Source organism: Zingiber officinale, chromosome 11B, assembly GCF_018446385.1.
Source record: "Zingiber officinale cultivar Zhangliang chromosome 11B, Zo_v1.1, whole genome shotgun sequence".
NCBI lineage: Eukaryota > Viridiplantae > Streptophyta > Magnoliopsida > Zingiberales > Zingiberaceae > Zingiber > Zingiber officinale.
The window spans coordinates 52,334,415-52,362,289 of record NC_056007.1 but is presented as its reverse complement, the minus strand read 5'-3'; the positions used below and the strand labels follow the sequence as shown (position 1 = coordinate 52,362,289).

Below are 27,875 nucleotides of genomic sequence, written 5' to 3'. Positions count from 1 at the left end.
ATATCGAAACTTTTGTTACTTTCCGGAAGAGTGAGGATTGGAGCACTGGTCAGTCTCCTTTTCAATTCTATGAAACTCTTCTCGCAGTCATCTGTCCATTCGTACTTCTTGTTCTTCCTAGTGAGAACTGTCATAGGGGCTGCAATTCTAGAGAAGCCCTCTACAAACTTCCTGTAATAGCCTGCTAGCCCGAGAAAACTTCTAATTTCGCTGGCATTCTTTGGCCTGTTCCAGTTACTCACAGCTTCAATCTTTACTGGGTCTACCATTACTCCGTCCTTGGAGATGATATGACCCAAAAGTGATATTCGATCGAGCCAGAACTCGCATTTGGGGAATTTCGCATACAGCTGCCTTTCCTGAAGAATCTGTAATACCATGTTCAGGTGTTCGGCATGCTCTATTTGGGTTCTCGAATAGATGAGGATATCATCGATGAAGACGATCAAAAATTTGTCGAGGAAGGCCGAAAATACCCGATTCATCAGGACCATAAGCATCGCAGGAGCATTCGTCACTCCGAAAGGCATAACTACGAACTCATAGTGTCTGTATCTTCTTCGGAAAGCCGTCTTCGGTATATCATCCTGTTTCACTTTTACTTGATGATAGCCTGACCTCAGGTCGATCTTAGAGAAGACGGTGACACCTTTTAACTGGTCAAGCAGGTCATCAATCCGTGGTAGAGGGTACCTGTTCTTGATCGTAACCTTATTTAGCGCTCGGTAGTCTATGCACATTCGCATAGACCCATCTTTCTTCTTCACAAACAGTACTGGAGCTCCCCATAGAGAGTGACTAGAGCGGATAAGTCCCTTGTCGAGTAACTCCCGTAGCTGTCCCTGAAGTCCCTTCAATTCAGTCGGCGTCATACGGTAAAGTGCTTTAGAGATCGGTTTAGTACCAGGAATCAATTCGATCTCGAATTCAATTTCTATATCGAGGGCTAACCCTGGTAGTTCATCGGGGAATACCCCTGGATAGTTGCATACAACTCTGACATCTTCCAGCTTCTGGTCCTCTGCTTGACTTGTATCGACCACATGTGCTAGAAACTCAGTGCATCCGCTGTCTAACATCTTTCGTGCCCTTAAGGCTAATAAGAATTTCTTAGTTCCTTTCCTTGATTCTCCAATAAATTCAAACATCGGTTCTGCCTCTGGCCGGAAGACCACTTTTCTTTTACGGCACTCGATCGAAGCATCGTACTTGCTCAGGAAATCCATGCCCAATATAAGATCATAATCCTACATGTCGAGCACTATCAGATCATAATAGAGTTCTCTGTCTGTGATTCTGATGGGTGAGGCTTGCAACATATGAGTAGATGGCATCACTTCTCCTAATGGCAGGGTCGTTAAGAAATTGCAATCCAACGCTTGTGGTGGCATGTCTATCTTCTTTGTGAAAGGCGTAGAGACGAATGAATGTGTTGCCCTAGTATCAAATAATACAGTAGCATGCTGACAGAAAATAAATATCTGACCTGTGATAATCGTAGAAGTATTCGCCACATCTTCCTTGGTGAGAGAGAAAATCCTGGCATTTGTCGTAACTGGTGGAGCTTCCAATCTCCCTTGGCTTATCTGAGTACCTTCTATTGCAGCTTGCATCTGGGGTAACTGTGGGGGAGCACCCCTGTTCTGGATATTCAGCTGAGGAGGTGTCTGAACCTGGGTAGGGCAGTCTCTGGCTCTATGCCCTTCCAGTCCACAGTTGAAGCACCTATTTGTGCCCTTGTGGCACACCCCGGGATGCTTCTTTCCACATGTAGTACACTGAGGGTACGTGGGTTGTTTGTTTGTTGGACCGCCCTTAGAGTTGTTCCATTGCTTTCTCTTACCATTGTGATTTCCTTTCCAGCTAGCTTTGGTACTTTGAGGTTTCTGTCCTCCTGACTGGGCTTGACTCTTGCCCTCGCTCAACGCCTTCTTTTGTTGATTAATATGGTTCAGGTAGTGCTCGGTGATCAGGCCACTACTGAACAGCTCTTCTGCGGTCTGCGATCTATTAACCCCGTCGGCCACATTCAGAGCTATTTCAGGTCGGAGCATCTTCAGCATGAGTCTGACCCTTTCTCTTTCTGTACTGACCAACTCTGGGCATAAGCGCGCGAGTCGGTTGACTCTTTTCACAGCTTCGTTAACTGATAGGTCACCTTGCCGGAACTCGGTGAACTCATCGTAATGCTTGTTTGTTACCCACATATGGAAGAATTCTTCAAAAAATTCAAATTCAAAGTCCGTCCATCTCATTTGGTTCACTTGCCTCTTTGCTTTAACCCTGTCCCACCACATTCTGGCATCTCCAGAAAGGTAGAACGATGCACACTTGATATTTTCATGTTCGGGTCAATCTAGTAGCTCTACTATACTTTCCACAGTCTTGAACCAGGCCTGGGCGTCCCATGGTTCACAAGTACCGGAGAAATTTTCCGGCTTCAGCCTCTGCCACTGGATTAGGTAAGCCTCTTGTCGAACTACGGGGGTAGGGCCTATCGGTGGTACTAGTGTAGCTGTAGGCACGACTGGCATCGTATTCTGGTTCACTGGTGGGGTGGTAGGGTTTCCTTGCTGATTCATTAGAGCAGTAATCACTTGTTGCTGTTCTCTAACCTAACGCTGGAGTTCAGTAACTACATGCATCATATCAGGTGGGGGTACTATCTCATCGACTCTGTTATTGCGTCTTCTAGTCATGCTTATCTTCATGAATGACAACAAGGCTAGCATAAGATTATTACCATTCTTACTTACATTCATGCATACTTAGACAAAAGCATTCCTTATCATACATAAAAGAAATAGAATAGGCAAAGAATTTCTTACTTGGAGCGGCAGGATGGAGGCTTGATGTGTGTGTAGTGGAAAGGCAGACCTGCTCTGATACCAACCTGTAACGCCCACCCTCCTCCTACTTATAAAGGGGGGTAAGAAGGGCGGCGCTACGTGAACATACATACATGCATATGCAATTGTTTCAGCGGAAGAATTTAAATTTAAACATGGAGAAACAAACATTTAAACATGTAAATCTCTTAAAGCATGTAAACATGTAATGCATGTGAGCATGCTTAGCATTCTTGCATATAACTTGGTTTAGTATCTTTTTCTTGAAACATGATACATGATTGTTTAAAACTAGAGCATAAAGCATACTAATAAAGAGAGGATGAACTACTAAGCATGTATATTGTTCTCTAAAGGGGTAATTGGTACTTCTTTAAAGAAAGTTCATGATAACTAACCTGATGGAAGTATAGGAGTCTAAACACAAGTATGAACATTAATATGGGGTTCGAAGCATAAACTAAGTACCTAGTCGTCCATCACTTAACACTTCAAGCATGATAAGGAGGTTCTTAGCAATTCTTTAACTAAACAAGTGCTTATCATTTCAAGGTTTCATGGAAACAAAAGATAATATAGTTCACATCAAGTAGCAACCATTAAAAGCATCAAGTAAAAAAACAAGTTAACATGCAAAACTTAGAACATGCATAAGTCTTGAAACACAAAACAGATCTCTTCCACCATGCCACTGCCACACACATCTTTGCCCCTCCTGCTGCTCCCTTTAGTTTAACCATTCTTTACCCTTTTCTGCAATACAAGGAAAAATAAAACTATAAGCACATAGGCTTAGTAAGATCCTTTCCTACTCACGAAAGTCATAAATCATGAATTAAACATAGAGTAGTAACCTGTTCATTTAGACAACATATAGGCATATCACAAGAGTACATCATCTTAAGGCATAATAATCGCATAGCATGAAATAATATATATGCAAAATGTTCTTTTGAAAACATATATTATATAAATACTTAAACATAAATCTCAACATGAGAGCCCGACATTGTACCATATGATTTGCGCGCATCCCTAAATAAATCAGAGGTAGCTAATCCTAAACCTACTAGGAAACTAGGCCCGTGCTTCGACCTAGGGGCGACGTAGGAGCCCATCCCCTGGACCTTGCTAGGGTCTGGTACAATCCATACAAAAGTAAAATAGTATATCATGTTCCTTGTCATATCATAAAAAGTGCTCTTAGTCCCAATTTATAGGGAAGCATCTCTTAGGCCTTTCATCATACATAAGCCTTGCATAAGCATAACATGGTAACATAAGGTTCACCCAACACATAGTATATCATAGGGAACCATTAGTAAGCATGATTGGAGTGTTTACTCTCTTCTAGCTCTAGTAGTTCTCTTGGACGAAACTTCAAGGGACATGGTCCTAGGTTTTAAGCAACATCAACCATGAATAGCATCTTAATAACATCACATAACATATTAGGTATCATGAGAGAAAGCATAAGCAAGTTTAGTTGGAGTTTAAACTTTCCTAATCCCTTTTATTTCTTCTTGGCCGAAACTTCAAGGGACATGGTCCTAGTTTTTAAGCAACATAAAAAAAACAACGAGGAAAACCACTTGTACTGCAGGTGAGGGGAATACTTACATCCTCTCGCTTGGTTTACCACAAGGAGAATACCCTTGGTGGAGAGAAATAGAAGACCTTCCGCTTCTAGGACTCCCCCTTGCGTATCTTGCTTGTAAGAAGACTTAGGCCTTAAGGACTCCTCCTTGTGAAGACTTCCTAGGAAGAAATCCTAGGCTTGATTCCGAACATGGGGGAGAAGGAGGCTAGTTTCGGTGGAGGGAGGAAGGAGGAGGAAGAAGAAGATAACTTTCCATTCCCTTACTCCTATTTATTCTAAATGAAGGGAGAAAGGGAAAACAACATTTTTGTTCCCTTACTTCATTTACTCTAAATGAAGGGAGAAAGGGAAAATTAACTTTTCATTCTAAGTGAAGGGAGAAAGGGAAAATAAACTTTTCATTTTAAGTGAAGGGAGAAAGGTGTCTCTTCACCTTCCCTACCCTTAACTACAATTTCCCTTTCCTTCCTAACAGCGCACCCCTGTTGGGGCTACTGGTTATCTCATATCATAGAGAGCTTATCACTTACTAAAAGGTTCAAGGTTCGAACCTTGGTCATGCCTCTTTTTGGTTCTATTTTCTCTCTTTTTCTTTTTCTTTTTTTTTTGAAGAAGGAACTCACATAAAACCCATTCTAACCCTGCAAAAATTATATAAAATTGCTAGAGATTTTTATAGGTGTTACATAGTCTCCCTGTGTTTAAGATATAGAATGCCCACTAATTAAATGAGTTACTGACAACTTAATTAATATCTAGCTCCAAGAGTAGTACCACTCATCTTCATTGTCATGCCGAACTAAGTCCACCTGCAGGGTTTATATGGCAATCCTTATGAGCTCCCCAAGGGGGCATCATCAACCTAGATTACTATGACACTGTTTCATTCTATAATCAACAACACACCATATAAATAATATCATTTCTCAACTTATCAGGCCTATTGATTTAACGAGCTAAATCACACCCTTTGATAAATTAAAGAAATGAATATTGAGTATATGTGTTTGTTATTATATCATGATTAAGAGCACACACTTCCATAATAACAAAAGTCTTATTCTTTTATGCAGTCAGTATAAAAAGAACTTACCTTAAATGGTCCTGCTTAGTACACTCAGAGTGTACTAGTGTAATTTTATAGTTAAGATAAACTAATACCAAATTACACTACGACTATTCCAATGGTTTGTTCCTTTCCATCTTAGTCATGAGCTACTGTTTATAATTTATAAGGAATTGATAACATGATCTTCTGTGTGTGACACCACACACCATGTTATCTACAATATAAATTAATTGAACAACTACACTTAGCATATAAATATAGACATTTGACCAATGTGATTCTTTATTTCAAAATAAATGTTTACAAAAAGCTAGACTTTTAGTATACACTCTAACATTCTCTATCTCTAGAATGTTTTTGAGAATGAGGGATTTCTTAGTAGATGTGATCGCTAGGAGTCGTCCTTAGATTAGTCACCTCAAGGAAGTGGATATCAAGTAAATCTCGGAGTTGTGCATGTGGAGTCAAGATTGAAGCAAGGTTTTCGCTGTGCATTCAATGACAAGCACAAAGCATCAAAGAAAAGCAATCAAAGCTATTCGCCCCTTCTAGCTTGCTCGAGTCCTAACATTTTTTTAAAGTGATTGAAAATCCATTGTTGTTGGACACATTTAGAAATAGTTTATTTGACTGATTCTATAAGTTTCTTTTGGAGTGGTTAAGACTGCTTCTAAATGTTGCATACAAGAATTTAAGAAAAAGGTACACACATCTCATATTATTTTCACAATTTCCTCCCTCACACTCTGCCCCAAAATTTCACATTCCCACTATTCATCTTCCTCCCCTCATTACCTTATCTTAAATTTCTGTCTTATTTCCTCAATGATTGTTCTCTTCGTTGCTTATGTCGTCGCTTACATGACTCGAAATTGGGTCGTATCTCTATTTCCTTGTAGAAAGCTCGTCTTTGGACACACAAACACTCACTTCATCCCCGTCACTGATGAGCCTCTACCTCCTTTCAAGTATGCAACTAGGAGAACCTTTGTCTCCCCAATTCAAGTTCATTTTCCATTTCTCGACCTAATCACCGATTCCTTGTACAATATTGATATTATGATTTTTTTAGGTAACTTTTAAAAATGACAAACAAAAAATTGTGAAAGCTAACCTTAAATAGCCAAAAACGATCTAAGGGAGAAGAATCAAGTAACAAAGGAGTTGATGATGAAAATGAATCACGAGACACAATATCTCATTCACCATTGGAGATACACAAGACTCATTAACTTTCTATATTGTGATTTGTTTCACAAGTTAAACTAGATTCTTGAGATGTTTCAACTTTGAAACATGAACTACTATGAACATTTCCGGTAGTAAGGCACCATTTCATTTGTTTTTGCAGAATCTCTAGCTTCTTGTATAGATTTTTTTTTCAAGCTGTATCAAATTTAGTTGCTAAATCATTCATCTCCTAAACATAATTTTTCTCACTTCTACAATAAGAATTTGATTGCAAAATCCAGTTCAATAACTTAACCTAACTAATTCAAAATTCCGATTCATGTATTTTCGAAAAGCAGAGCTCATTCTCAATGAACTAAGGCTTCATATCTAATTATCAATTCATAGTTTCTGAACCCTACAAGTTTAACACTAACCTTGCAATTTTTTTTGTCAAATCTTTTCTTCAGTAACTTCCTAGTTCTTCAGGATTAGAGTAGTGTTGATTGGGATATGCATGGAATATAAAGATTTTGCTTTTTGTCGCTTGGAGCAAATACAATGTCACCACAATATGAAGGTTGTTATCGAAGGTGGGAGCAAATGTTTGTTGTCGTATGGAGAAAATGCCTTTTGATGCTTTTTTGGTTGATAAAATTTGTTATTGAAGGTTATATATGTTTTGTTGATTAAAGAAGATTTTATGTTAGTATATTGTGGAGTAAAATATTAATGAGATATATTAATATTTTAGAATGAAATATGAATATTATGGGTTGATTTAGAAATGTAATATTTTGTGAATATAAATTATTTTTGTGAAGTGAAATGTGAATATCGTTAATTGATTTAATTTGATATTGCATTTGGTTTTAAAATTCTGATAAATGCACCAGTACAATATATATGATATAGTATCATTTTTAAATTGATTCAAATTTGATATTAGAAGCGGTCTTTAACCGCTTTGAAAACTAGTGTTTACAAGTGTTTCTAAACCATTGCATAAATAATTTATAAGATCAGTCACAATCATTTCTACAAGTTTTCTTTCTGAATTGGTTTAGGATTGCTTCTACAAGTTGCCCTTCTGAAGGTATGAATTAGAAGCGACTGTATTATTTAAACCACTAGTCAGTTTTACCATTTTGATTGTCCTTAGCACTACCAACATCTGAAAAAGTTGAAAAATTAATTTAATAGGTTTAGCAACGATTGATAAACATTTCTAAAGGCATTTTTAAACTGCTTATAATTTTTTTTTTTTTTTTGTAATCTAGGGGAGTCAATCCTGATAACCAATATTTGGACACTTTATTTTATTATTCTAATTTGGTCTTTCTATCCTCTTATGTATCCAATTATATATTTTTAGTGTGTTCCATAAGTTTGAATTTTTGTTAGTCTCTATTTCAATTCTTGTATATTTTATGAGTATTTTGGATTTTATTTGATTATATTATGTTTTACAAGAATTGAGGAAGACAACAATTGAGAGGAGGTATACGAGTTTGATCAAGTCATGATTTGATTCAATTGTCAAATGGTTAGAGGAAAATTAAGTGAAAGAAGAGTCTAATTTGAGGAACCCAATTTCAAAATCAAATAAATTTCTGCTCCGGTTCAGTTCAATTTGTGGTTTGGTTCAGTATCCCGGTTCAGTCAGTGAACCAGTCTGGCTCAATTACAGCGTTAAAAGCTCTTCTCCGATTCGGTGCACAGTGGCTAGGGTTCACATCTTCTCCGCCTTCACACCCGACACCCCCTTTCCTCTGCTCCCGATCGAAGATGATGAATCTGGTGATGGCAGCTTCTGGCGGATTTGCAACAGCGGCGACCACTGAGCATCACCGGAGAGGTTTCTCCGACGAGGTTCTCCATCCGCTCGCATTTCCTGCGAGTGAGTATCTGCCCGAAACGGTGAAGAGGGCAGAGACTTACCGACGGTGGCGAGTTCTGGGTTCTTCACCGGCGTCACTCCATTTCTCCCATCAGCATCGGAATCCTGAGTTTCTTTGCTGGACACGGTGAAGAAGGCAGGAGCTCAGAGATTCCAGCAGCCACCTCGCCGTCGCCGGAGGAGTTCCGACCAGAGTTCTTCCAAGCTCGGAGCAGCACAACCTAGCTCTGTCGAATGCGGTGAAGAAAGAAGAGCCAAGGTTGATGAGATTGATCAGAATTCCTTTGCATAGCAAATTTCCTTCAGCGTGGTTTGCTTCAAGGAAGTTGCGCTTCCGCCGTCGTCGATTGTTTCTCTAACCAGCAGCATCATCATCGTCCACCGAAGTCAGGAGGGTTCCGACTGATAGCAGTTTTCTTCCTCAGTGGAATTGGGTTTGGTTAATTTAGTTGATTTTTTTATTTGATTTATGTGTTATGTTCTTATCCATATTTGATTGTTTAGAGTGGCACTTTATTTAGCTTCGTTATGCATGATTGTTAATCTTGTCTAAAAGTGTGATAATGTGATACAAGTTTAACTGTTACGCGTAGTTATATTTTGTTTAATTGATATTAAGTTGTTTAGTCAATTACCTTTGTTTGACTGTTGCTTGCCTTATGCATGTTTGTGTAGTAGTGTAACAATGTGATGCATGGGTAGTCTTCGATAGTTAGCTGGGTTTGATAGTTAATTTCATTTATATATATTTATGGTGGTGCTTGTAATGTAGAGTGACACTACGTTGTGAGTTCATTTTTGCTAGTTAATTAGGATTTTAATTATTGCATTAGGTTTAGAAAATTCCAAAACAATCCCTTTTTCACTTTTGTCTAAAAATAAACGTCTTGTCATTAATTTCTCGTGAGAGACGACTCAGACTTTCTACTATGCTACATTAGTGTAGGTTAAGGGATTTCAGTTGATTAGAAATTATTTAATTTGATTTGAGGCAAGTGACAATTGCGGCCATCATCAAACCCTAGGTAGTGAGAAGTCTCAAAGAAGTGAACTGCCAGCAAGTATGACCAATAGGTTAAGTTTTCGATCAATCAGAGGTCAATCGGACTAATAGATTTTGATAAATTTAAGTATAGTGCTGTCAATATTATTTTTCATTATTATTATTGTTATTGTGTTAATTTAGTGTTCTGGGTAAAGTTTTAGTGGATCAAGTCAATGGGATATTGAGCAGAAGAAGTCAAAATAGGTTAGACTAGATGTTTGGCACGTAAGTAAGGTAAATTTTGGAGAGATTTTTCATTCTAGAAGGCAATGAGGATGTGCCCCAGTTGAGACAACTTTAAGTGTTGATCTGATTGAAAAAACCAATAAGGGTTTCCAAGTCGACGACATTAGATAGTCCTTATAATCAAAATTGATTCATGCATAATCATATGTTTCTAATTTTGTGATGCAGGAAAATAGGTAACTAAAAAGATTTTCCAATTAACTTAAAACATTTTTCAGTTGGCCTAAAATGTTTTTCAATCAACCGATCTAGATAGGCAGGCATGGATAAGACTGAGATTAGCAAATAAGGAATCAGGAGGTTCGGTCTACTGATCAAGATCAGTCGACCGGACAAAGATGGACAGTGTAGAAAATATGATCAGATCATGCAGGAAATAAAATCTTAAGAGTTCAGTTTACTAAACAGGATTCAGTCTATTAAAAAAATCTAAATTTCATGGGATCAATCGGATTAAATCAAACAAGGACCTGATAGAGGTTCAGTTGACTGATAGAACAGTTTCCAATCGATAGGATCATGGCTATAAAAAAAGTCTTGTGATCCAATGCTCAACAACAATTCTACTAGCTCTTTAATTTGTTCTTCTACTTAGATTGTGCAAATTATGCTACTACTACGCCGAAAGATTTTCCGACAACCCACGCTAAAGTTCCAATCCTTCGTATATAATCTTTTTATTACATTTACATTCAAGGGGATAATAGCATGTTTCTATCTAACTCATATTCTATAGGATTTTCCTTCTTCTCCAGAAGGTTTACAGAGAGGAGAAATATAATTGATTGTCCAATCGAAGTGATCAAGGATCATGGACCTTAGAGTAGTAGTCGTCATACTACGAACCAAGTAAAAAAGAATTATGTATTTGTATTTTTTTTATCTCTATCATTTTCGCTACGGAGTAGTAGTACGAACCAAGTAAAAAAGATTGTGTATTTGTATTTTTTTTATATCTATCATTTTCGTTACGACTTTGGTTTTTGAAAAAGAAAAGAAGAGTTTTTAATGAATGAAATTCACCCCTCCCCCTTCTCGGTCTATTTCGATCCAACAATGCATATAGTCGACCGTGATCCATTTGGACTTTTCGTCTCATGTCAATTTCATGTTGGACTTCTGATTGCTAAGTGCCCGATCGATCATGACCTAGTTGGACTTTTCATATCTTGTCAAGTATTTGGTCCACCTTGAGCTACTTAACTTTTCGCTCAACTAACTTAATATATTGATCAATTATCAAGTATTCAGTCAATCTTAATTTACTTGATGTCTTATTCGACTAACTAATATATTAATCAAACATTAAAATTCCAACTCAAGTCAACTCGAGTTTGGTCAACCTTAATCAGGATCAGTTACATCAATAATATGGTAAGATTTATGCAACACAAAATCAAATTGTCAAACCAATCAAAAATTTGAAATTAAGTTGATAAAATAATACCCTCATTTAGAAAAGAAAATTTGAGAGAGTTAAATTGAAAATTATATTAATTTAGATACAATTAAACACATGGCTTTGAATTTCTTTTATACACTTGACTTAATAGTAAATATGAAAACAGATGTTCTAAATAAAAAATAAGTTGATCTTAATAGAGATTATAATTATTTCCTATTTATTGCTAAAATAGAAAATGTTAACTACTAAATGACAATATGAGTCAATCTTGAATAATTTTTAATTTTATACTTTTTATCATCCATGCATCAATCTGAAAATTTTCAATTTATTTTCATTAAAATTATTTCATTTTTTATCAGTTATTTCCCGTCTATATTACAAAAGTTTCTATGGAATTCATGGATGGGTTAATTGTTAAGATTGATAAGCATTGAGGGGTTGAAATAGACTTTCATGTAAAATAAATTCTTTTTAAAATATTGCTCTTCAAATGTAAGACCCCAAATGAAATTAGCTAAAACATAAAGAAATATGCAACTAAAAAACTAAAACAATTCTATCAATTTGCATAAAAAAGTAAATTTACTACCTTAGCAGCCCTCCTAATGTCGATCTTATGAATATGAAGAAAGATAAATATAGATACATAAATATTAGACACATAATAAAGTAAACCCTAAATCATCAGTAATACAGGATTTACATGATTTGATGGTCCCTATACTCATATTCCACGGCCTATAACTTGTTAGGCGAGTCACTCCTTAAAATCACTATATCAAACAGCTTTCTTTTTCAAAAGCAAAGAAACCTCCTTTCTCATTTACAAATAAGAGTAGTACATGGGAAAAATAAGTGAAACAATTGACTTGATAAAGATAGAATTCATAGGAATGAAGTGTAGCACAATACAAAATAAACACTTGGGCATAGCAATTAGGAGTATAGCTAGGCAATGTTGTCTTTTTCACTATGGCTATAGAAGTTTTCTTGCTTGATATTTATAGAATATTGCTATTCATCGTCAGTTGATTGATCAACCACTATCAATCAACTAATCAAATTAATCTCAAAAATTTATCTAATGGTTAACGTATAAGGTATTACATAATAAAATCTGGGATTCGAATCTCGGTAAAATCAAAATAAATACCTCCCTTATGTATTAGTCACTATTCCAAAGGCTAGTAACCGTCCGTAATTTATCTCCTCCGTGTTGACTTTAGAACGGGTTGACGAGGACGTTGGGGGCGAACATATTCACCTTTTATCACAATCGTTTCAATCAATCGACACAATCCTAATTCTAATTGACTTTTTATCATCCACTCAACTCAAGCTAAGCCAAATATAAACTACTACTATTCTCAAGCAACTAGTTATTGACTGACCACATTAACATGGTTAACGCTGATCTTGCTTAACCTCAAGCAAGTATGTTGACTTTGACCAGCCCACATGTCTTTTGGTCCAGTCCACGCCTAAGTAGAAAAGTTCTACCCAAAGTTCACTCATTCTATCATTTCATCTCGCATGTCATCGAGTCGGTATTGCTCCATCCCTTATGTCCACCTCAACAAACTTTCATCCATCAAGTCCAGGATCTGAGTTCGCTAAGCTTGTATTGCTTCAGACATGTAGATGATCATCAACTTTATCGGGATTAGGGATGATCGTGGATCGGGTTGGTTCAGTTATTGGGATAAAAAACTATCCGGCCTTACTAGATCGGATAATGTAATATCATGACCCTACATCCGACCCTATATCCGGCGGTTATTATGTATTAAATATCCGACGGATTGTCAGTTATTTGGATATCCGACCCTATATCCAATGAAATATAAAATATAAATATAAAATAATAAAAAATAAAATATTTTAAAATGATAATAGACATTACTCATTACACGTTGTAGTAGCTAATCGTCAATAGCTGCTATAACGTGTAACAACTTATCGGCAGTATCTACTACAACGTGTAGCAACTTATCCGCAGTAGCTACTATAACGTGTAACAACTTATCGACAGTAGTTGCTACATGTAGGGGTGATCGTGGATCGGGTTGGTTCGGTTATTGGGATAAAAAACTATCCGGCCCTACTAGATCGGATAATGTAATATCATGACCCTACATCCGGCCCTATATCCGGCGGATTTTGTTTTTTCGGTTCGGTTCGGGTCGGTATAAGCGGGTTAGTCGGTTTGACGGATTGACTGCTCACCCCTAATCGGGACTACAACTTTTAGGACCTCACCACCGATTCTTCACCTATCAGAAGCTCACCATGGATGGGTCACTTGCCAAACTTATAGTCAAGACTTCAACTACTAGGAGCTTACCTTGGAGACTTCGCTTGCCAAGCTTCCAGTCAGGACTTCACCGGCGCAGAGGCCAACGGCGGAAGGGAGTCAACTTGAAGACACAACACTCCGAGGGTGAAGCGGAGTCAGTCCCACGACGGAAGGAGGCGGCATGAGCGAGTTATTGGAGGAGGACAGCGTCGGAGGCGGTGGTGGCCGCGGAAGAGGTAGCGAGGCCTGGCTGCGGGAGTGCGAACGACGTCAACGGGGAGAAAGGGAGCCTTAATTCATTCCGGGTACGTTAACCCGCTATGCCTAGCCCGACCCGACTTTTAATCTATTTAAGAAGAGGTTCCGTTCACACATGCCAAGGTAGGAGGAGAAGTCTACTTGCGATGTGAAGGTACTGAAGAAGAGAACAAATTGGCCAACACTAGTGCAAGCCGGAGATCGAAGCCTTCAAGTCTGCTTGATCCTTGAAGAAGCCTCCACTTCCTCAGGTCTCCTCACTTATGTTCAAATTTGTACTTCACCTGTTTGATGAAATTCCCCAATGACTCCGTAGCAAAATTTTAATTGTTTTTTTTTTCCATGTTCATGCTATCCGCATTAAGAGTACCAATATTCTTCGTTATTGGTTTGTCTGATATTGCATTCGACTTTGCTGGATGTTTGATATTTCACGTTTGAAAGGATACTTGGTGATGTTGAATGGAAGAAAACTTTGGTTATAAATGTGATTGTATGCTCATAATGCTTTGTTCGTACTCCATCTTGTGAGTGGTTAATTGAAGACTTATACGTATTCATTAAGTCTGTGATATTAAAACTTTCCTTGTAGAATTTAAGTTCAAATTATTTCTATAATGGTAACCAAGTCCAAGTAACATATCGGATGAGTATTAGTAAACAATTGTAACAATTTTTTTTCCTCCCCATTTGAGCTTCATGTACTCCGAAAGAACTATTTTTATTTAAAAGGCAGAAAAAGAAAGTCAGTGTTCTCGGGCAACATCCTAGTTGCTATTGAAGCTTCTGAAAAGTTCTGCAACTCTTGAAGAAGATAATAGCCAGCAGTAACAAGTTCTTTTTTGCAGGTCCATTTACTCTAGTTGTTCTTTGTCTGGCTCGCTAAAGCTCTTGGGATCTTCCTCTCTAAAAAATCAACCTATAGACTAAAATCTCGTATCTTTGTCAAATATCCAATGGGTTGGGAAATTTCACCAAGCTAAGGATCAATAATAGCCAGCAGTGATAGCTTTGTCCTTTGCTTTAGAGTAACAAGTTCTTTTTTGCAGATGCATTTACTCTAGTTGTTCTTTGTCTGATTTGCTAAAGCTTTTGTGTGTGTCTACAGAAATTAATTGGCAAACTGGAGTTGGTAAAGTTGCTTCGTGGTTACAGACAGTATGCTTTTTGAGACGGAACTTGAGATGGATAATGCTAGTTATGTGGATTCAGTTGTTGCATATTTCTTCCAGCCATTCTTTCATTTGTTCAAAACCATTTTACATAGCACGTCATGTTCTAGAGCAATTCAGCACCTTTGCATCTTCCAGTAGATATAGAAAGCTAGAAGACAAGGATCTTGACAAGGCCTTGAAAGTTTTGGATTTGGTTATCCCCAAAACCAGTGATGTTAAACTTAAAGGTAAGTCAGGCCATCATCGACTGATAAATGGGTGCATGGATGATCTTCTCAAAGTTAATCAACAGAATTTCTTAAAGTTTGTTAAGAAGAGTGCAAGCACTAACTTGTGCTATAAAATTGAAGATATATTTGAAAAGAGTCATCACAATGAAGCTTTTTTATGCTCTAGAACTGATAACAAAGTAAAAGAAGATGCTCTTTTGTCATTTTGCAACTTGCATTATAGAGGGATAAAGTTGGATCCTCCAACAATTTCTTCTGCCATTAGTTCTTGTGTTTCCTCTGGGACTTTTGGCACAGGAGTCCAGCTTCATGCTCTCTCAATCAAAAATGGCTGTGAAATATCTTTGTTAACTGGGAGCTCATTGATCACCTTGTATTCCAAGCTGGGGCAGTTGAGTAATGCTTATTATATTTTTCACATGATGCCTGTCAGAAATGTTGTATCTTGGACTGCTGTAATTTCAGGTTATGCACACTACAGGGAAGTCGAGACATGTTTGCAACTATTTTCTTCAATGAGACAAGCATTCATAGAACCAAATGACATCACATTTGTATGCATCTTGAGTTCATGCACCACTAGTGCATATCTTGGATTCGGCAGGAGTGTCCACTCTTTAGAACTTAAAATGGGTTTTGGTTTTTATATCCACGTTTCCAATGCATTGATCTCAATGTATGCTAAATGTGGCAGTATCAATGAAGCTCATTTTGTTTTTGAGAAGATGCAACTCAGAGATCGAATCTCATGGAACTCCATGCTTTCAGGATACTCACAGTATGGGCTTGCTAATATAGCTATAGACTTGCTGAATCAGATGTACACACAGAATGCAACTCCTGATGCTATTTCTTATCTCTGTGTTCTTTCTTCATGTCGGCATGCAGGACTTGTGGAGAAAGGGCGCCTTTGCTTTGATCTAATGCTCAAACATGGGGTAAATCCAGAATTAGATCACTACTCATGCATGGTTGATCTTCTTGGTCGTGCAGGGTTGTTGGAAGAAGCATTCGATGTAATCAAGAAAATGCCTATCCGTCCAAATGCTGTTATATGGGGCTCATTGTTGTCATCATGTAGGGTCCATAGAAACGTATGGATAGGCATTCATGCTGCTGAAAAAAGGCTTTTGCTAGAACCAGAATGTGCTCCAACTTATCTTCAGTTAGCAAATCTTTATGCAAGTGCAGGATACTGGAATGAGGCAGCAAAAGTTCGCAAGCTGATGAAGGAGAGGGGGTTGAGAACAAGCCCCGGGTACGCCTGGATTGAAATTGGTGACAAGGTCCATAAGTTTAAAGCAGAGGATGGATCAAATGCTCAACTCAATGAGATACTGAGAATTGTGGATTGTTTAGCATGCCATATGGAACTCTTTGAGTGTACTTCTGTTGCGAATTTTATGCTTGAATATGAATAGCTTTGCCAATGGAGAAGATCAATTTGGGGGTCTCATTTATACTTAAACATGAAGAACTTGCTATAGTGAATCATTTTCCAAGTATCAAGGAGCCTTCTCGATGGATAATACCACTTTCTTGGGAACTTAATGATACTTCATGGATGGTTTTCCTTTGTGGACATTTGATACTTCATGGATGGATAATATGTTGATGATTGTTACTGGTTACCCAAGGTTGACAGGGGAGTTGTTGTGAGGATAAAAATTCCATTTTGCCTGAAATTAAGTGGACAAAAAAATTGATTTGTGAATGGATTTACAATCCCTCTGTAAATCATTTATAAATAAAGTAAATGATGGATATTATTTTGATTTATGTGCAATCCATCCTTTCTTTGGTCCATGCTTCAGAGTAAACAGGCATTAGTATTCCTCTCTTTGAGGTAGAAGTTGCCCATCCCCTAGTGATCAAGCTCTAATTCTTGAGTTACATAATTAAATGAAAAAGGGATTAGCTAAAAATAAAAATGATATAATTTTCTTTATTTATATATAGAGAGGTGATATCTGGACACCTTTATGTTGTGCACTTTTAGATGATCCTCATAGGTCCGTACGTCCGGATGCCCGCCTGCATCGTTACATCTATACTAGTCTCTTGATAGTGTTCTTGTTTTTGAATTATAACTTTAAACTCTTTTAGGGCATTAAGGTGTTTTGGCGATAACACCTTGGTGGCTAAATAAGACTAAAATTATGTCATACTGATACTAGTCTTATGATAATGTTTATGCTCTTTAATCATGACATTGTGCCCTCTTTAACTATAATTTTGGTGAGCCAGTCACGATGAATGTAGTCATGTAGACTTAGTTCGTTACTTTAATAATAGAATAAAAAATCAATAAGGATAGAGTTACAAAGGAACTTGAAGGGCACGTTTATAGAGAAGTATTCATGATGGTAAAAAGTGAATACACTCGTCTTCAGTGTCCTCGTCAATCCGTCTCAGGGCCAATACGGAGGATGTAAATCACGGATGACTACTAGCTTTTGGAATAGTGACTAGCACATAAGGGAGGTATTTATCTCGGCTTTGTCGAGATTTGAACCCCAGATCTCATGATGGCAACACCTCATGCGCTAGCCACTATACCGTCCCGAGAGGACTAATAATGTGGAAGATAAAATAAATGAGGTTAAACCATGCCCATATTAGTGACTTAAAGATTAGTTTTGAGAGGTAGACTTATATGAGACGAATGTAACAGTTAGACAAATATAAGATGTGATAGAAACCCATTGAGTAAGATTATTTTTCAAAGATAAATGACTCATGTGAGATGAATTCAAGAGTTTTTCAAAGGTAAATATAGTATGTGATAGAATCCACTACATTCTATGTTAATTAGTAAAGTAAAGTATCGTAGTTGCTTATTATTATCTATAGCGCCCCGAGGGCATAACATAGATGGTGAGCACATGACATCTCTGGCGTAATGGTCAGGAGTCGATTTTCAAAAACTTACGACCTGAGGTTTATCCCAACATGCGCCTAACGTCTGTGTACCTGCATATACCTCCTTCCATATCCGTGGGGCCGACATTAGGGAGTCGTTAATATAGCGGATCTATATTTTTATTATTATCTATAGCACAAAGAAGTTATTTCAAGTTATGTCTCATATGCATTTGCTTTGAGATAAAAACTTAAGAATACATTTGTTCGATGTGTTCATGGGGCGTGTGGTAGCAATTGTAGTTGCTATACAGTTATAACAACTATGAATCCGTAACTGTTACACAGTTGTAGCAAGTATCGTAGTTGTTACACAGTTGTAGCAGTTACGAAATCGTAGCTGCTACAATGTGAATATTAGATAAATTTTGAGAGGTGATAGCTTTTGACTCGGGTTTAACAACGCGGTGCACAATATATCAAATCGAAGTTAATTCAGAGATCTACTGGTTTAACCTATAACGATCCAGTTTTAGGTTCAAAAATATCACTTAAAGTTTTTCTAGAGGATCCGAAAAATTTTAGTCCTCTTTATTAATGTTATTTTCCATGTTGTAGCTGACAACTTTGTAATTGTAGCAACTAGAAAATCATAGTTGTTATAACTAGAAATTATAATTGTTGTAATTGTCCTAGCTACAAAATCATTCCTGTTACAATATGTCGTAATTGCTGCTACAACATGTCGTAATTTCTATAACATACTTGACCAATTCACGACTTAGATGGGAGATATAGACGGGAGATCTAGATTAAATAATAATGGTGACAAAAGATGAATACGCTCGCCCCTAGCGTCCCCGCCAACCTGTCAGGCCAACACAGAGGAGGTAAATCACGGGCGACTACTAGTCTTTGGAATAATGTCTACCATATAAGGGAGGTATTTATCTCGATTTTACCGAGATTCAAATCTCAAATCTTATAATGATAATATCTCATATGCTAGTCATTAGACTGTCTCAAAGGGATAAGTTGTATCATTTTATACACCTAGGTGTGATGTTTTTTAATAAAAAAAATTCGATGTGCGCCCTAAGAGTTTTATGACTTAATTGCATAGGGATATTTTGTTTAATACTAAATCTCAAATGTGCTTTTGATAAATTGACAATAATGTTTTTTTTTTTTGTTCGTCTTTCCTTTACTGTATGTACCTTAATGCTGAAGAAGACATGACCATAATATCGGGCACCTCATCTCATCTCATCTCCTCACTATAGGACATCATACGTACATAATACATTTCATCAATTGGGCATCGGAACAGTTGCTGACGTCTCGCTGCCCGCGGGCCGACGGCCGGAGCCCTAACTCCCTTCCCCTTCACGAACCCTAACCCAAAAAATCTAAATCACATCTTTAGTCCTCTTCTCGCCCCCCACTCGAATCATCTTGTTTGCGACGCGGTGCTGGTGGTCGATTTAGCTTTCTGTGGACCTGCTGGTACATGCCTCTCGAAACCTTTTTTTTCTCCCCCCTTACGTTTAGAGCAAGCAAGCCCTCGCTATCTTGTTTTTCTTGATGATTTCATTATCGATTTGTGCACATTTTTTTTGTTCCAATTAGTTCTCAATCCGACCTTCCGAAGTTACTGGAGAACTTTTGGATCTTTCATGTCATTGCAGCGGTGAGACCAAGAACTTTGGAAGATCGCTTTCCCTAAATATGCAATTGAGCTTTGGATTGATGTCTCTTAGAATGTGAAAGCGGATAGAGAAGGGAAATTTGGATTCTTTATGTGAAATGGAGTCTCTATGGAAGCTTGCTTACTTGCTGGAACCCGCATCACTTACTCTCTTTGCGACTGCGATCTTTGTGACCTTTGCCTCAGCTTCCAGAGCCCTGGATCATGGGAAAGAGATGGAAAGGAACTTGGATTTTTCAGAGGCGTCAATTACATTGGACCGATCTCAGGCTCTTATGATACCTCTTGCTAGTTCTTGCAGCTTGTTGTTGATGTTCTATTTATTCTCATCAGTATCCCAACTTATCACTGCCTTCACGGCTGTTGCATCGACATCCGCTCTCTACTTCTGTCTCTCCCCTTGCATGGCTTGTGCAAGATCGCAATTTGGGTTAATGGATCCTCTGGTTTCTAGGTGCTGTTCCAAGTCGTTCACACGCAGCCAAGGGCTATTGCTTTTCTTATGCATAATGGTTGTGGCAGCTTGGCTAGTTACAGGGCATTGGCTTCTGAACAATATTTTGGGGATCTGCATCTGCATTGCTTTTGTCAGTCATGTGCGACTGCCAAATATTAAAATCTGCGCACTCCTTCTTGTATGCTTATTTCTATATGATATTTTCTGGGTCTTCTTCTCTGAGAGGTTCTTTGGTGCAAATGTTATGGTCTCAGTAGCAACCCAAAAGGCCTCTAACCCTGTACACAAGGTGGCAACGAGCTTGAGTCTTCCAGGATTACAGCTAATTACAAAGAAGTTGGAACTTCCTGTTAAGCTTGTGTTCCCAAGAAATTTGATGGGTGGACAAGTAATCACTGGTAGCGGTGGCGGGGAATACATGATGCTGGGTTTAGGAGACATGGTATGTTACAGCACTCACAATTTAACAACTCTGCTGGCTTTTTAGAACTGTTTCTGAATATTCTAGTTTGTTTTTTCTGATGGATATTTGACTTGGAGTGCTTTGAGTTATTGGAAACCTTCTGTTATAACAGTCTACTACATGTTTTAATCTTTTCCATTTCACAATAATATTCCATTCAAATCAGGATGTTGTATTTTTTATCTTGTAACATACCATGATTTGTGCCCTGAAGTTTGTGATATTTGACATTGGACATCTGAATAGGAAACAGAAAGAACTGGAGAATGCTAGATATTGGTGTGATTTAATTCTAATTGTTGAGACAATTGAGGATTGCACTAGAATAGATTGGTTCTCGTATGTTCTTCCACTTCATATTAGGTTTAACAAGTTTCTGCACCACTGAACATATGTTTGACATTCCCCAATTGGTTGATAAAATAGCACAATCTTTGAAGTGCTCCTTATAATTACAGTAAGGGCTGTATATCAACTGACCTAAACTGAATGTACTGAAAGAGACCAAACTAAACTGTCAGTTCAGTTTGCTTTGCTTCAGGCTGATATGATTAATATAAATAACATTAACTAGATGATCCTTATTTTTATTGTATCAAAATGAGAAAAATAATTCACAAAATCACAAATCAAATGAAACTTGTAAGGAGACTTCCAAACCAAATTATGTTGGCCAAAAAAATTGAATTTGGTTCATTTTTCTGGTTTAAAGTTTAAACTAAATAATGTACATCCAAAATGACTGCTGCCTAAGATAGCATAAAGAATCATGTGGCAAATATCATGCTCAGATTGATTAATTAACTGTTTACCCTAATTGACTATCATTAGATTGGCTCGAGTGCAATAAAAAACCAAAGAACACCTACCTTGATAATGTGCTCACTTGAAGACAGAGAATTTAAGTCCATATGCTTTTTTTTTTCTCTGAAAAAGGCACCGTCTATATCTGTGGATATGATTAAGTATGAATTATTATACGTTAGTCAGCTTTCTACATCAACGCGGTAAACTCCATAGTGTCAAAAGAGTGAGAAGCAAGACCTCCTGCCATTAGCATGAAATTTTATACTCATTCCAATCCCATACTTGTCTGTATCTTAGATGCATCTTGCGAATACTTCTTCCCCCTTTTTCTTAGAGCTCTGTGACTGTGACTTCACAATTTCATCAACCTAGACCATCTGTTTAGAAGAATTTCATCAGAAGTTAAATGACCAAAGGTATGATGGTTCATTTAATTCCAAATAATCCAAAGTCACACCTGGCACAATGCATTGAACATTAAAGAGGTGCATTTCTTAGAGCTCTGCGGCTGTGACTTACGATTCAGCAACCTAGACCATCTGTTTAGAAGATTTTCATCAAAAGTTAAATGACCAAAGGTATGATGGTTCATCTAATTCCAAATAACCCAAATTCACACTTGGCACAATGCATTGAACATTAAAGAGGAGCATTTCTTATTGCATTTAGACTTGATGCCTTCAAAGAACGATACAATACTTGTCTGCCAAAGGCACTCCCGAAATGTGCTGGTATTTCTATTCTGGACGGGCCATGGAGCACAACTTGAAAAAGTGAACTCGGTCTTCTAGTTTGTGGTACATAACTGTTGAACCTAGTCTATTTTCCTCAATACATCTCTTGTGTTGATTCTGCTTTTTGGAATCAGCTAAGTTTAAGATAGAGGGTGCAAAAAGGCATTCTATTCCGCTGAACTAAGCCTTGCATAAGCTGATTTAATGGTGAAACAAATTTTTGTCATTTTTCTGCCACCCATGGTGTATAAATTTGGAACTAAGCCTTGCAGTTTGTGGAGATCTATGTAATTTGACTCATCAACTGAAGGTTGTAATCCCCAGCTTGCAAATTGTGTTTCTCCACCGTAGTGATCTTTTGATGAAAGATTGCAAATAGACATTGAAATCTGGACATAACAGTGAACTTTCCATCCACCTATCAATCCAAGACCTGGTAGAACATCCATTTCTCAGCTCAACTCTTAATCTGATCTGCAAGAAATCTTTGATGTAGACCACATCCTTCCCATATATAAGACCTTGATCGGTTCGGAGATGCTTCTGACTAGTGGCATGCTTTGAAAGGGAATTCCTTAATCAAGGTCTATGAAGGTACTGTTGTCATGGTATCAATATGCTTCATCACCGTGACCAGAGCGTGGCTTTATTTTTTTAGTTCCATCATTAGGAAAATGTCTGGTCACGGCCTCCAATTTGACCAGACATTGAGCTCACAATGCCGTCCTTCAGAATGCCATGGGTAATTCCTATGGATTTTATATTTCTCATTTAGAACCCATTTCGGAAAGACAAAAATATCTGCTTGATATCAAGTAAGGTGGCTCAACACACCATTAATATGGGTTCTTCCTCAAATAGACAAGGAGCCTTTTTTCCCTCCATGGCAGAGGCAAGTTGAAACCATTTGAATCACTAGGTTCTAGAAATATTTCAAAGGTCTTTTAGTCCCTAAGTGGTCTCCAAGATAGTTGATGTTAAAATGCTGGTAGTTACATCAAGTGAGTGATGCCTTTTTGTTGTCATTCTTGCCCAAGTAAGATATTGATGATTTGACAAGATTAATTTGCAATCCACTGAATAAGGAGGATACTGATAAAATAGTCTAGATTGCCTTGAATCCTCCAGCTCTGGCAAAGATAAGTGTATCATCAACAAATTGCAATAACAAGGGATCACACACTTGATCGTTACTTGTAGAAATTCCATGCACCACTCCTTGAGATTTGGGAAAGGAAAGAGATAAATGCAATCAGTGAATAAAATGAGAAGTTGAGATGAAAGTGGATTTCCTTGGCAGTGAATAAAACCTCAAAGCTAAGAGAGTTCATTCGACTTTACAAATTTACTGTATCAAAGGCAGCTCATTGTCTATTTGAAACAAAGCCAAATTTGGATTTTCATGCCCAAAGAAAACAATTCCTTGTATCTCTTCCATTAAGAAAAGCAAATTGGAAGTTGAATACCAGATTGCTAATGACACCTTGCAATCTTGTGGCTAGTACTTTAGAAATCAGTTTGATAATACAATTTTGCAAAGAGATTGGCCTGCAGTCTTGTGGAGAAATGGCACCTCTTGAGCATTAGGGTAATTTAGTCTCTCAAATTGAATTTTCCCCTCTAGAACTGATTGAAAATCATGAATGTGTCAGTTCTAATTGAGTTCCTTGATGCTTGGGAACACAACAATCAGGGTTAAACCATCCAGCCTTGAGAAGTTAGAAACAATCGTTCATCATAGAAAATGTTTCTATGGCTATCTTAAAGAGCAACATAAACATTTGTAACAACAAATCTTAAATTATCATCAAGCCTTTGAGAGAAGCGGGCTTGAGTGTAACAGTTGATTCCAAATCAGTACTCTTCCATTCCTTGACATTAAATAAATAGACCCCCGGAAAGACTTTGCTGACATGTTTTTCCATTGAAAAGATACATCATTTCTGAGATGTAATAATCTCCAGAGACTATCCATATGATATTTGATTCCTACATCATAAGAAAATCACAATTCTCTTAAATCAATCTCGGCTTGTTGTTTGGCACTACTACATAGATTCCTAACATCCTGAGAAATTGCATGAATTGGTTGTTTCATTGATTAAGATGATTCCTCAATAGAAACATACCCATAAACTTAACTTGCAATTATAAGCATGGATTAAAATCTCGAGCCATTTTGTTTGATATCGGCAAAACATCTCGTTCCGCCCACGGATCGTGGTGTATTGTGCGGGCCTAACACCTAGTTCGAAATTGTCGCGTGAGCCCGACTACGCTTCCGAACGTGTTGCGTGAGCTCGGCGACGAGTCCGAATGCGTCGCGCGGGTCCGCGGTCATCGCGTAACAAAGGAGGAGAGATTAGACAACCGAACATAGGAGAGGTTATTTTTAACTTAGGGGTTTAATAAAAACTTAAGTTAATAATTTTAATCAACTCCTAATTATGATTGAGATAATTTAAATAAGTTAAATTAAAGCCTAATAAAATTATCACTAATTATATATATATATATATATTATATTTTAAAATATTTAGTTTAATTTTTTTTAGTTAATATATTTTATATTTAAAAAATTTTGAAACTACGTGCGAGCTCGACAATGCGTCTGTACACGTCGCTCGGAATTGGTGACGAGTCCAGATGCGTCGCATGTGCTGCGCATGCCGCGGTTTTCACAGAATAGTGGAACAGAGGTAGGAGGATAACTTAGGTTAAAAATTTTAATCAACTCTTACCTATGATTAAGATAATTTAAATAGACTTAACTAAAGTCTAATTAAATTATCTTATTAATTTAATGTATATATATATATATTTATTTATATTTTTTATTTTAAAATATTTAAATTATTTTTTTTATTTTTAGTTAATATATTTCATATTTAAAAAATATCGAAACTATATTGGCACAACGCGATACAGTACTGAAATTGTATCGTTCCAATCTAGAATTGAATTCTTAGGCTTTAATAAATAACATAGGTTAAAAATTTTAATCAATTCCTACATATGATTAAGATAATTTAAATAGGCTTAATTAAAGCCTAATAAAATTATCTCATTAATTTAAATATTTTATATTTTAAAAATATCGAAACTAAATCAACACGATACGATACAATACCGAAATTGTATCATTCCGGTCTGGTTTTGAATCCTCATCACGGCTTGAAATTTTAAACCATCATTACACGTTTCAAATATCTGCTAAGATATTTTTGACAAAGCAGAGTCAATTGCACTTTCTATAATGATGAACATTCAGATATTAATGATGAATGGTTCTGATTTTGGTTTCAGTAACAAAGTGTAATTGAGGTCTTGGTTGATAAATAGAATTAGAGATAATAGATATTTAAGTTTGTATGCATATTTACTAGTCAATTTTAGCCTTAGATTTCTGTAATAATAATTGTCCTTGACTTTGTGGAAGATTTGAGATTTGGGGAAAAATCACAAAATTGTGGTAGTGGATGTTTGTTTATATTGTCATAGTGCATTAAAATCTTCAAACTGTGCCAACTTGCACTGTTAAGACTTACCATCCTGCTCTTGTATTTTGATGTAGAACTACATCGGCACAATGAGATTCTTCTTTGCAAGCCTTCCTTAACACTCTTCTTCATCAGTGTGATTCTTCCTCATGATATTCCTCTACTCGAGATTGCTCACAATACATGAAACATGATGTGAGATGACACTATAGGAGATTCCAAGGCTTCATCAATGTCATTTCTTCATCAGTGTGATTCTTCCTCATGATATTTCCTCTACTTGAGACTGCAAGTCACAATACATGAAACATGATGTGAGATGACACTATAGGAGATGCCAAGGCTTCATCAATGTCACGAGAACTTCCCTCCATAGTGCAACTCACACCATTTCTTCATCTTCATTTTCATCTTCCTCATTGGTGCTAGTGCCACCTGCATTATGAGAATTTCTACCCTTCACGGTGCGACTGACACCATCTCTTTTTTTCCATCTTTTCCATATCAATGTGACCGACACCATATTTTGGCATAGTCGAAATGACACACGACTGTCTCATTTCAGCCAAGGGTTGAAACCCTGACTTGGAAGATTTTAAACGTTCATTGTCACTATGATGTATCTTATAGATAATTCATGCCATTATCAACATATTTGTTCCAGGCTATTACGTTGTTCAGGAAGCATTCTGTTGAAATAACTATCCATATGATCTCAATGGCAACTGATTGAGGTGTCTTATTTTGTTCAAACTGAAAATCGAACCAAATCAAATTTAAATTGTTTTTTTTTGTGCTAATTAATTTTGATTCAGTTGGCTTTTAGAACTTCCAAACAAAGTAAACTAAAATTGCATAGCTCAGTAGATTCTTTAGTTGTCATTATGGTACCTGGCAGAACAGATGTAAACTAACTCAGTCCTTGTCCATCTGTGCATGAAATTAACTATTGCTTTCCATCTTTGATCTTGGCATGTATGGCTAGATTTAGTTAATGATGGTTTTTTCTTAATTCTAAGAAAGATTTGTAATGCCTAATTTCAAGTTTATGAACCAGCAAAATCACCCATTTCTTTTCCCCTTGTAAATTATATTTTAGTAATATACATGCTGTGTCATGACCCCCCTTGGCTTAAAGTAATTCTTTTTGCTGGATAGAGATGCTATGCATTTGTGAAGTGATCACCCCTTGCTTAACAGTAATGTTATTTTCAAGAAAAAAAAATGAATTCGTTTTACATTTTCTTAACAACATACATGTACAATTTCTGTAGTTGTTTTTCTTAAAAAAAAATTAAGCCTGATTTAATACAATGTAAGCTGGAATCTGAATTTATGCTTTTGCATGAGAAGCAAAAGCTATATCCCGGCCTTATTTTTCAATATACTGTACTTTTTTCATTGAATTTTTCTATGATTTGGAAGTTAGAAGAAAAGTTAAATTGGCATGTTCACATGATATTGTGTCATTTCGTGACATTTTAAAACTGATCTGGTGAATCATGTGTTTGTTTTGATAGGCTATTCCTGGTATGCTTCTTGCGTTGGTTCTCTGTTTTGATCATAGAAAGAGTAGAGACATCCCTATTCCATTAGAAAAAACATCCACAAAAAGCACATATTTTTGGTGGGCACTCTCCGGATATGCAATTGGATTGGTTATCGCCTTGTCTGCTGGAATACTGACCCAATCGCCTCAACCTGCTCTTCTTTACCTGGTAATTTCACAAGATAGAATTATTGTATTTCAATCTTCATCTTCATCGGTTTCCATTACAAGCCAAATACGCCCTTTCTAACAAGATTATACAAGGTCTTACACATTCTCTTCTCACAAGTTGCATCATTGTAGGTGCCATCCACCTTAGGACCTGTTATTTTCCTTTCTTGGAGAAGGTATGAATTGTGGGAGCTGTGGGATGGAGCTTGCTCAGTCTCAAATGAGAAATCCCACTCGATGGAACCCTAAATCCTTTCAATTAGGTCTTTATTATATCTTCAAACTTTTGTAATTTCGTTTTAAAGCAACACATATGAAATGCTTAACCTGAGATCTATTTAAGAAATTTTAATATATCAGCAATGCTTTCTTCTTGCA

The 27,875-nt window shown here is 37.0% G+C and overlaps 2 protein-coding genes across 4 annotated transcripts; both read left to right on the top strand.

The window, feature by feature from the left end:
- The first annotated feature begins 13,597 nt into the window (after positions 1-13,597).
- Positions 13,598-17,025, top strand: LOC122033424 (pentatricopeptide repeat-containing protein At2g37320-like). Of its 2 annotated transcripts, XM_042592442.1 has the most exons (3): positions 13,598-13,888; positions 13,969-14,092; positions 14,950-17,025. In XM_042592442.1, exon 3 carries the CDS (start codon positions 15,033-15,035, stop codon positions 16,665-16,667), a length of 1,635 nt encoding a protein of 544 aa, XP_042448376.1. In that variant the 5' UTR covers positions 13,598-13,888; positions 13,969-14,092; positions 14,950-15,032; the 3' UTR covers positions 16,668-17,025. The 2 variants fall into 2 exon arrangements, with proteins under 2 accessions (XP_042448376.1, XP_042448375.1); XM_042592441.1 differs by having other exon boundaries at positions 13,598-14,092.
- A 2,335-nt stretch (positions 17,026-19,360) lies between these two features.
- On the top strand, positions 19,361-27,856 carry LOC122034773 (signal peptide peptidase-like 1). Of its 2 annotated transcripts, none has more exons than XM_042594120.1 (4): positions 19,361-19,614; positions 19,797-20,715; positions 27,298-27,495; positions 27,630-27,856. In XM_042594120.1, the coding sequence occupies exons 2-4, from the start codon at positions 19,915-19,917 to the stop codon at positions 27,744-27,746; spliced, it is 1,116 nt and encodes a 371-aa protein (XP_042450054.1). In that variant the 5' UTR covers positions 19,361-19,614; positions 19,797-19,914; the 3' UTR covers positions 27,747-27,856. The 2 variants fall into 2 exon arrangements, with proteins under 2 accessions (XP_042450054.1, XP_042450053.1); XM_042594119.1 differs by having other exon boundaries at positions 19,738-20,715.
- The last annotated feature ends 19 nt before the right edge of the window (positions 27,857-27,875 follow it).